This window comes from Phycodurus eques, chromosome 5 (assembly GCF_024500275.1).
Source record: "Phycodurus eques isolate BA_2022a chromosome 5, UOR_Pequ_1.1, whole genome shotgun sequence".
NCBI lineage: Eukaryota > Metazoa > Chordata > Actinopteri > Syngnathiformes > Syngnathidae > Phycodurus > Phycodurus eques.
In genome coordinates this window covers 1,705,830-1,716,572 of record NC_084529.1, presented here as the reverse complement: position 1 = coordinate 1,716,572, position 10,743 = coordinate 1,705,830, and the positions used below count along the sequence as shown (strand labels likewise).

General features: G+C 43.4%; 1 protein-coding gene across 1 annotated transcript; it reads left to right on the top strand.

The window, feature by feature from the left end:
- The first annotated feature begins 3,969 nt into the window (after positions 1-3,969).
- etfbkmt (electron transfer flavoprotein subunit beta lysine methyltransferase) lies at positions 3,970-6,049 on the top strand. Its single transcript, XM_061676622.1, has 3 exons — positions 3,970-4,372; positions 4,446-4,576; positions 5,348-6,049. The coding sequence occupies exons 1-3, from the start codon at positions 4,095-4,097 to the stop codon at positions 5,695-5,697; spliced, it is 759 nt and encodes a 252-aa protein (XP_061532606.1). The 5' UTR covers positions 3,970-4,094; the 3' UTR covers positions 5,698-6,049.
- The last annotated feature ends 4,694 nt before the right edge of the window (positions 6,050-10,743 follow it).

Genomic DNA, 10,743 nt, shown 5'->3' with positions numbered 1-10,743 from the left:
CGAGATGTCATCGTGATGTTTGCCGTCTTGTGTGAAATGGTTGCTGAATCTAAGACGATGACGGTTGCACTGAATCGATGAATGCCTGTAATTTTCTCATTCAAATAGGACCCGAATCTCCCACAATTCGACATTTTACACCCAAATATTTCCCATTCATTCCGATTGAGACAAAATGGTTCCGCATCATTCCCATTCCACATTCAAAGCATTCAGCTCATTCGGATCTTCTTCGAAATACATTTTCACATTCCCCACATGACACATTTCACATTTTCCCAAATTCAAATCAGAATCAGAATTAGAATCAGTATCAGAATCATCTTTATTTGCCAAGTATGTCCAAAACACACAAGGAATTTGTCTCCGGTAGTTGGAGCCGCTCTAGTACGACAAACAGTCAAGTTACAGAACACTTTGGGGACATCAAGACATTGACAAAAAACAATTGTGCAAAAAGATGCAGAGTCCTCGAGCACTTAGAGCAGTTCGAACGACTCATATTGCAATAGTCCGGCGCAATGACCGTTGTGCAAAGGGCGCTGAGACTTCAAGGAGCGGATGCGGTTTAAAGTGACGAGTCGTGCGATCATCTGGGACAATGTCGGTTGTGCAAATGTTACAGATACTCCTCAATCGGTGTGCAAATGGAGCAGATGCTACTCTGGCATACCCCCACTGTTCCACATTCCGCCATATCCGACCTTATTCCCTCCCGCTTCAACATTTCTTGACCGATTCAAACCTTCCCGACTATTTTTCTTCAGTCCCTTCAGTCTTCAGAAATTGCAAAGTCTCGTCCTTATGATTTGAAACAAAGTTAAGCCACACGATTGCTGGCGTGCGCTGTCGCGCGCACACGCACTCTGCTCCGTCGGCGGGCTAGGCTTAGAAACTAGGAACCCACATTTTCAAATGTGAAAGACTCCGGGAGAACTGGACCGTTGGTCCCAGTTCCAATCGATTCTCGATAGTCGATGCTGGAGCTTACCCAGCTGACATATACCTTGGAAATTTAGCATCTCAAATGAACCTAGCGTGCAGGTTTTAGTACGTGAGAGGAAGCCGGAGTTCCTGGAGAAACCCCAAACAAGCACGCAGAGAACATGGCACACGTCACACTACAACGCCTGACTATTGAAGCCCCGGGCCTTTTTTTTTTTTACACCGTGCATTCCTCCCTCACATGCGCAGAACATTTCAAACATTCCAGTTAAAGCTGCGTCTGCTAAACTTACTGTGGAAAGTTCACGGTAGGTTTGTGAACATTTTCTAGAAATGTTCTGAAAATGTTCTGGAAATTTCCAACAAAGACGAGGCAGCCCCGGCACCATCATCAACCGGGGTCTTGTTCACGAGTGAGGGAAGAACGGAACGGGAGATCGACAGGCGGATCGGTGCGGCGTCTGCAGTGATGCGGACTTCGTATCGTCTTACCAAAAAGACATTTTGGGAGCTGCCTTCTACACCACCAAAATAAAGTTGAAGTTTTATGAGGTGAAGTGAAGGAAGAAGAAGAAGAAGAAGAAGAAGAAGAAGAGTATCCGTCTGCTGGCTGTTTAACTGGGAACCAAAATGTTCAAACGTGGACAATTGTGGGAATATCAGAGCGTTAGTCCCGGTTCCGATCGGTTCTCGGTACTCCAAGCCCAACCCGAGTCACGGGTGAGCAGGAGCTCATCCATCTGACTTATACCCGGAAATTCAACGTCTTCAATGAACCAAGCGTGCAGGTTTTTAGAATGCCATGGAGTCATTACTGTACCATTCCAGAATTGGAGGAGGAGTAAGGCACCCACATGTTTTGGAAAAACACCGTATCTTTTGTCATATTTTGGGTAGTCTCAAGAAAAACAGGTCACAGACAATTCTACTATTTGATTGGTCCAGCTCCACCATCAGAGTACAAGTACACTTTTTATGAGACCTGAGCGCTTTTTGGCACACAACCCTGTTAGAAATACTTGGGCACCTTGAAAACACGTTGTGAAAATATTGCTGAAAAAAAATCTTGAAGTTACGTTCTTGGCGTACTCATTTATTTGGACACAGAACAAAGTTGCAAAGCAAAGGTCATGTTAGATTTTGCTCGAGATTATGTTGGCTGTGTTAGCTGTTAAACGTCGAGAACAAACAAACAAACACACAACTTCAGAGCGTTATCGCTGCCGTTTCAAATGATTTCAAAATTACAAGGAAGTCATATCAATAAAAATCATACAAAAAGCTGACTTGAGATTGTTTTTTGGATTGTATCCATTCTATATGGAACTTGGTCATTAAGAGTGAGGGACAAAGAGAAGAAGAAGAAGAAAAAACATTGTAGCGGGTATTCAAGAGCTATTTGGTAAATTGAATCATATGTAGGAATCACTTTGATTTAATTTCACTTTAATTACAGCAGTATGTCTTGGGACAACTCTAATTTACACCAGTGAATGTTTCTGTGTTTTGTGCATGGGTCATTTGGGATTTCACGGGGGAAATAAAATGTCCTCCAATTATGGAATGACACAAATTGTATGTATGGAAAATCATGAAATATTCCCATCAACATCAAATGATTATCCGTACGGGGACATTGAAGCTGAAAAACATTTGAGCGACTGCCAGACAAAGTAGCACATGGGGAAAATGCTGGGTCATCAAGAAGTAATCGTGAAATATCCATGGATCCTTTTTCTGCAACCCTCATCCTATAAAATAGAAACGAGACCGAATTGATCACTAGATGACGTTCAGCAGTCATTACCGCCCTCTGCTGGCTATTAAAGGAATCGTCTAATGGAACCACCTCTTCCAGAAACTCTTACACGGTGTGCGCCACTAATAACGTGCGTGTGCTGTGTCCACTACTGTGACGGGTGAAATGCAGAGGACAATTTTGGAGTGCATGATTTCATGACAAAAAAAAAAAAAAAAAAAAAAGATTTCTTCTTCCTTCTTCTTCCAAAATGAGAACTTTGCATTGGACGCTTTCAGGGTCGGACAACATGGGTTCATGGGTTCTCTGCTCTCGGATCACTCCGGAGAGCCACGGCTCTATTCTCAAGCGAGACTCGCGCGACCTCTATCAGTGAAGCAAAACTAAATGTAAAATAGAATGCCAAAAGTGAAGTGGGTCTTTACAATGACGTCAATATCCCAAGCATGACCCCCCCCCCCCCCCCCCCCCAGATGACTGGATCAGTTGACTCTTAATGAAGATATTAAATCTGTGGTCCATCCCGAGCCGTGTGTGAGCTGCATATTTCGTCACCGCTTGTCACTGCTCACGGCTTGTAACGAATTCAAACTCTCCATGATCTATTTTTCAGAGTAAGAATCTTGGTGGTTGCGGGTAAAAACCTATCCAAAACGCTCGAGACCTTTGCCCGGCACTGTAAGTGCACTCCTTCTACTATTTTGCATGAACAGCAAAGTGTATTCGTGACATAAACATGTCTCCTGCACCCTCTCGATGCGGGGGCGCCCTCTTCGAGAGCTCGCACACACGATGTTCAAATGTGGCCAGTTTCACATTTCAAATCAAGCATTTATCTCAATTGACCAGCAGGGGGCGATGTAGAATGAACCAAGTTTGATACATGAGCCGTCATGCAAGTTTATCTGAATGATTAGATAGCGATATCGACGGCATTTTGGATTTACGTTACAGTACGTTCAAGCTGCGTTTTAAACCTAGTCAAAGATTCACTGTCATTAAACAATTGTTTGAAAGATTTTGGGAGGAAACAAATATGAATGGCACACGTTTTATCGTAAACTCTATTTATGTTTTCAACGCATAGAAAAATGCGTATCGGGATGAACTTGACATTCTGATAAAACATTACCGTCCTGCATTTTAAAATGTGTTTTTAAGAAAACTAATAAGGCGGAACTGTTTGTCCTCATTTCTAGTTTCAACACGACGATGGAACACATCTGTTTTTTGTTGTTGTTGTTTTTTTTTTTTTTCGAAGGACAAAGGTGTCGCCTGTTAATGTGAATGCGTTATTTTGAGTGTAATTCAGTCATCATAACGTAGCCTTTGAATGACATTATGAAATGATGTGTGACTATTATGATTAGTACCGAGATAGTGAGGTGACATGTCGAAAGGTTTGAGTGCTCTGCGGTTGTCTCATCTAAAATCGCTGAAATTGAAAGTTAAAGGCAAGTGTTTCTCTGTCGCGTGTTTGGGCGAAGGATCTATTCGGAAATTCATTTCAGAGAACACAGAAATTGTTGCTCATCAAAACCTGACGCCGGAGATCAAACTCAGACTTTTCACCCCAAACTGTAGATTTTGGTATGAAAGAGCAGAACTTTGGCCCTTTGAAGACCCATACTGGGCCATATACTGGCCAGGAGGGCAAGCGCTTTCGAGGTAACGCCTTTTCATAAATAATATCACGTTTTATCGTCGCTGTCCGGACTTGGCTGAAACTTCCTACCTGCAGGTATCTCCTGGATCATCCGAGAATATGTTTGGGGAAGTCCGTCTTGGATCTGGGAAGCGGCTGCGGAGCTTCGGCCATCGCTGCGAAATTGTGTGGTGCCCATCGAGTAGTTGCTAACGACATTGACTCCGGTGAGCCCTGCGTATAACAAAATCATTTCCCGTCCCAGCGATTGTGTATAAAAGAAATCAACACAAACATTGAGAAGTTGTGGATGACTACGCGCTGGTGCGCAGCGATTGGCTGGCGCCCAAGTCAGCTCACCTGTAACCTGAACTGGATCAGCGGTAGAAAAGGGACACATAGATGGGCGTTTTCAAGTCGCCCACTCAGTTCACACTAGTACCCACCTGCAGCTTTCACTCTACAATCTCAAAAGCATAATGCTTCGATGTTGTTGTTCTTTTTATAGTGAGGAATTAAAACCTGCAAACAAAAACACCCAACACAGTATGACAGGAACCATGGTGAAAGGACATTGATAACTTTGCGTGCCTCACAGCTCTGGCTGACGACATTAACAAAATGAGATAGATGGCTCGAGCAGACGCAACCATTGAAACATCGGGGCGTCGCCTGCTTAAAACATCCACATTTTGTCTTAACTATAAACAAACACCCTGCCATTTTTCTACCAATGAGTCAAAAGTTTCGGTCAGACATTTCCTAAGGATTTACATTGATTTATGGGCAAGTCTTTAGTCTGAAGATGTTGTGTACTGCATCCTGTGCATTTTCTCTCCCTGCAAGAATACACAAAAACCACTCATAGTGTTTTCATGTGTTTATTACAGTAATATAGAGGGAAAAAAAAGTGAGCACGTTGGGTCACCGACAGCGTCCATATTAAGCCAGCTTGTTTCAATTAATGACATTTCTAAATAAGTCTGTTTCTACTACAGTTGCCACGCTTGCAACCTGCATGAACTTTGAGCTCAACGGTCTGGAGTCCCCAGTTATTGTGACAGATAACCTGATTGGTTCAGATCCTGGCAACTTTGACCTGGTCCTTCTCGGTGACATGTTCTATGACAACGCCCTCTCCTGCAACCTTCACACTTGGTTGGAACGCCGCATCAAAAGTCACAACAGTCAAGTTCTGATCGGAGATCCTGGCAGAGCCCAGTTTGACGAGCACGGCATTCAAAGGTCCCTGCAGAAGTTGGCCCAGTTTGAGCTGCCCGAGCCTGTACGAGAGGAGAACTACGGTCTGACCCGGAGCAGTGTTTGGTGCTACAGGAACGAACTTTAAAACGAAGCTGCATCAAAAGATTACATTTGTGACTTTATTGATTTTTAATTGGTTTTGATCGCGATTGGAAGAAAGCATTGTTGTTGTGGTTATAGTCTGCCATGGTGGAGAACTGCACCCACTATACCAAATGTAGAACTACATAAGAGGGAAAATGGCGTCTTCATGAGGTGCACTTGTGTTGCGATTTGAGAACTTCTCACATAGTACACCTTTAAGTTATAGTACAAACGGGAGTGAGACTTTTTAGTCCCCATTTGTGGGACGACAGGATTTGGTATTGATCTCATGGGAAGTTAATACCAGGCCAGTATCGCTGATACGGAAATTAAATAACATTGATACATCATGACATTGTTTCATATTCATGAATTTCAATTTGTATGCCTTTTTACCTTTGGATTATGATGTGTCCTCATCAAATCCAGTTGGATTCACTTGCGATAGTGTAAGTCTAATGTATACAGTGTCTCTTGAATAGTTAGTGTATTTACAGTGCATCACATCTGAGCAGTATTATGTGAGTACTTTTAATGCCAGTGAATGTGTTCATTTCAATGAATTGCATCAAGGTTTAAAGGTCCCATATTTTAGCAAACAAAATTTTTGGGATGTAATATTGGTTCTATGGTGCCTTAGTTAACATGTGAAATATGAATTAAAATCGTCGACGCATTCCTGAGTTCTAGTTCCAGTTTCCTCCCGAGAGGCCGAAAATGAGGTCATTAAAAGTTCTCGCGCGTATCTTCGTCACGAGCGAAGATCGCCGCTCCGGAGCCAGCGCGGTCAACATAACGCGTGCTTGCTCTCACAAGTGGGTGTTCTACAGTGGGTACGGAAAGTATTCAGACCCCCTTCAAATTTTCCCTCTTTGTTATATTGCAGCCATTTGTTAAAATCAGATCTGGCCAAGGTTACAAAAACAATTCTGCTGCACTTAAGGTTCCTAAGAGCACAGTGGCCTCCGTAATCCTGAAACGGAAGACGGTTGGGACGACCGGAACCCTTGCGGCCAAACTGAGCAATCGGGGGAGAAGAGCCTTGGTGAGAGAGGTCGAGAAGAACCCAAAGATCACTGTGGCTGAGCTCCAGAGATGCAGTCGGGAGATGGGAGAAAGTTCTAGAAAGTCAACCGTCACTGCAGCCCTCCACCAGTCGGGACTTTATGGCAGAGTGGCTCGGTGGAAGACACATGAAAGCCCGCATGGAGTTTGTTTATATAAAAAAATCAAAATCAAAAAAACACCTGAAGGATTCTGTTAAATAAATTGTAGAAGTTATCATTTATTTGCTTAGCTTGCATTAGTATGATGGACGATTTTGATGGTTGCTTGCTGACCGTGGTGGAAAGGAAGATGTCTCGCCTTCTGGAAGATGACTCAGCGGGAATCGTCAGAGAAGGGCGCCTTGACCAAGGACACGTGGCCGGTGTTGGTCTCATGTCTTCACCTTGAAACCCTCCCCTTAGTGTGTTATGTCTCGTAACTTAGATACCTCCCTATTTCAAATAAATACAGGAGCAAAGGGGGAGATTGTTTAGAGCGTGATAGGAGAATGAAATGGAACATGCGTCCTCCTCATGAGCAAAAGAAACAAGCGTCTTCATTCCTTTGTGTCAATTTTTTATTGGTGTTGGGTGAGATAGATCCAGCAGATTCCAAGATGGTGAGAAATAAGATTCTCTGGTCTGATGAGACCAAGATAGAAATGGTTGGCCTTAATTCTAAGTGCCATGTGTGGAGAAAACCAGGCACTGCTCGTCACCTGTCCAATACAGTCCCAACAGTGAAACATGGAGGTGGGATCCTCATACTGTGGGGGTGTTTTTCAGCTGCAGGGACAGGACGGCTGGTTGCAAACGAAGAAAAGATGAATGCGCCAAAGTACAGGGATATCCTGGACGAAAACCTTGGACGAAAACCTTCTCCAGAGTGCTCAGAACCTCAGACTGGGTCGAAGGTTCACCTTCCAACAAGACAATGACCCCAAGCACACAGCTAAAATACCAAAGGAGTGGCTTCAGATCAACTCCGTGACTGTTCTTGAATGGCCCAGCCAGAGCCCTGACTTAAACCCAATTGAGCATCTCTGGAGAGACCTGAAAATGGCTGCCCACCAATGTTCACCATCCAACCTGACAGAACTGGAAAGGATTTGTAAGGAGGAATGGAAAAGGATCCCAAAATCCAGGTGTGAGAAACTTGTTGCATCGTTCCGAAAAAGACTCGTGGCTGTATTAGCTCAAAAGGGGGCTTCTACTAAATACTGAGCAAAGGGTCGGAATACTTATGGCTGTGTGAGATTTCTGTTTTTCTTTTTTAATAAATCTGCAAAAATGTCAACAATTCCGTTTTTTCTTCTGTCAATATGGGGTGCTCTGTGTACATGAATGTGGGAAAAAATGAACTTAAATGATTTTAGAAAATGGCTGCAATATCAAAAAGTCAACATTTTAAGGGGGTCTGAATACTTTCCGTACACACTGTGTGTATATATATATATATATATATATATATATATATATATATACACACACACACACACACACACAGTGGGTGTGTAAAGTATTCAGACCCTGTTAAATTTTTCAGTCTTTGTTATATTTCAGCAATTTGCTCAATTCATTTTTCATCTTTTCCTCATACATGTATGTATATACTTATATGTATATACATACATATAAGATTTCATGCGCCATGTCTGTTTTTGCTTCTTTCTTGCTACTTCTAAAGATCGTCCGTTGGTTTGACTTAAAATGTTTGGAGGAGTAACCGTAACTGTGTGTGTTCATATATATATATATATATATATATATATATATATATATCCATATCCATCCATTTTCTTTACTGCTTGTACCGTATATATTTATACACACTCCTCATCAATGCCATCGTCATCTTTTATTTTGAAGTTGGCATCGAAGCGCAGTGCCGGAAGCCTTGACCATGCATTGGCCCCCCTGTGGCTGCCCCTGTTGCGGGCACTGGTGCAAATGAAGCGCTTTTCACACGCCGTCTGTCTCTCATCCAGTCCGCCTGCCGCCGGCCGCCGGCCTCCTCCTCCACGTTGAGTCCACACGCAAACAGACACACGAGTAGTTATTTCATCTAGCTTTCATCATCCCTGTACCTCCTCCTATCCTAACCCCCGACGGGTCGCTTTAGGATGTGCCGGAGCGCATCTCGGCTGACTTTGGGCGAGTGGCGGGTCACGCCCTGAACTGGTCGCCAGCCAGTCGCAGGGCACATATGCTGTACTGTAAACACAAACAACCATTCACACTTACTTTCACACCTACGGGCAATTTAGAATCTTCAATTAATCTACCTTGCATGTTTTTGTAACGTGGGAGGAAACTGGAGTACGTTTCGTCATTTTTAACGTAATTATCCAACAACAACAAAAACTGGCTCGTAAAAATGCCGAGTGGCCGGTGAGCAAAAAAGTTGGTGTCAAGCCCTGGTGGCCAGGGTGTCTCTCTCGCACAACATATGTTCGTCGTTATCTCTTGTAAACCAATGCAGACCTCGCTTTTTGAGGACCTGACCTCATGTTGTAAACAGAAATTATTATCTCAACAGAGAGGGTAAGACCCGAAAGATAAACAAATGGCCTCAGGAATGCACCGACTTCTTTTGATGGAGAAATACGACGGACTGTCGCCTCGAGAGCCACACGGACTCGTGTTGTCCTCCAGATAAAGACCTGCAGTCAATTCATTCCACCATTTCTGATTGCACACGGTGGAAAGCAACGCACTGCGTTTGAAACAATCTTGCCTTTGTTCAACTCGGTATTTGCTCTCTCCAGCTTCCACGGAGATCCCGTGCAAGGCCAGGTTTCAAGTCCAAGGAAGACCACCTCTCAAAGTTAAGTTTCTCTCAAAGCAACATGCCTTGTCTCGTGTCCGTTGTCTCAAAGTACCACAGGCTTCAATTCCAGAGGGGCTTTCTTTGCCCCCCAAAGCACCAAAAACAGGTTTAAAGTTATGAGATACGGCAATTTCTAAGACGTTCAAATATCGTAGAAGGAGAAGCGCTTCCGAAGACTGAATCACCGGTGTACACGTCACCTTTAGAACAAAACAAAAAATCAAAATAGTCAAGGATTTGGAACTTTTCGAGAAAAATGTCAACTGTCTGGGAATGTGGTTGAGAGGGACAGAGGTTTTCTGAGAAAAACTACATGTAAGGCAAGTTACTGATAACTATGTCATCGCCTGTGGTCTAATCTGCCCGAGTTGGCCTCGGGGAGGATGTCAGCTCGTGATCGCGAGATGAAAGAATTGGTGTCAAGAAAAAAAAACAAAAAATCTTGTCTTATGATGGGGCAATGGTTACCTCCACATTCCATTGAGATTCTTCAGGTTTAAAGTCCGGGGTTAAGATCCCGACAAGTTCGAAAACGGTCAAAATTGTCAATAACAGAGGCGCTCCTAGGAATGGGGGAGAACGGGCAGTGGAGAGCGCAAACGCAAAAGGAGAAAATGTTCCTAAATGTAAACACTTTGAAGGATAACCGGCTTCCCAAATTCATTTTGGTTGGCTTTAGGGTCACTATTTTTAATCCCACCACACTTCAGTTGTACAGCCGGGTTCACGACCCTTGTCCCGCATGCTTCTTCTCCTGTTGACCTGAAGCCTATCGAGATGCTGCGGCATGAACTTAAAAAGGCGGTTGAAGCTTTCACAACCCTCCAATGTGGCCGCATTACAATCATTCTGCAACAAAGAGTGGGCCAAAATTCCTCCACAAGTTATTGCAAACGCTTGATTGCAATTGTTGCTGCTAAGTGTGCCCCAACCACTTCTTAGGAGGGTTAGGGAGCACTTTCATCACTTTCTCCACACAAGGCCAGGTCGGTTTGGATTGTTTTCCTCCCTTAATAATAAAAACCTTCCTTTCAAAACTGTATTTTGTGTTTGGTTTGTCTTGGACTAATATTTAAATTTCTTTGATGATGGGAAAGTAAGTGTGACAAACATGCAAAAAAATAAATAAATCAGGAAGGGGACAAACACTTTTCCACATCGCTGCATCTGC

Coding starts and splice junctions, on each gene's coding strand:
- etfbkmt (XM_061676622.1), top strand. CDS start 4,095: ATGTCGAAAGGTTTGAGTGCTCTGCGGTTGTCTCATCTAAAATCGCTG. Junction 4,373..4,445: donor GGAGGGCAAGCGCTTTCGAG/GTAACGCCTTTT, acceptor TCCTACCTGCAG/GTATCTCCTGGATCATCCGA. Junction 4,577..5,347: donor TGCTAACGACATTGACTCCG/GTGAGCCCTGCG, acceptor TTTCTACTACAG/TTGCCACGCTTGCAACCTGC.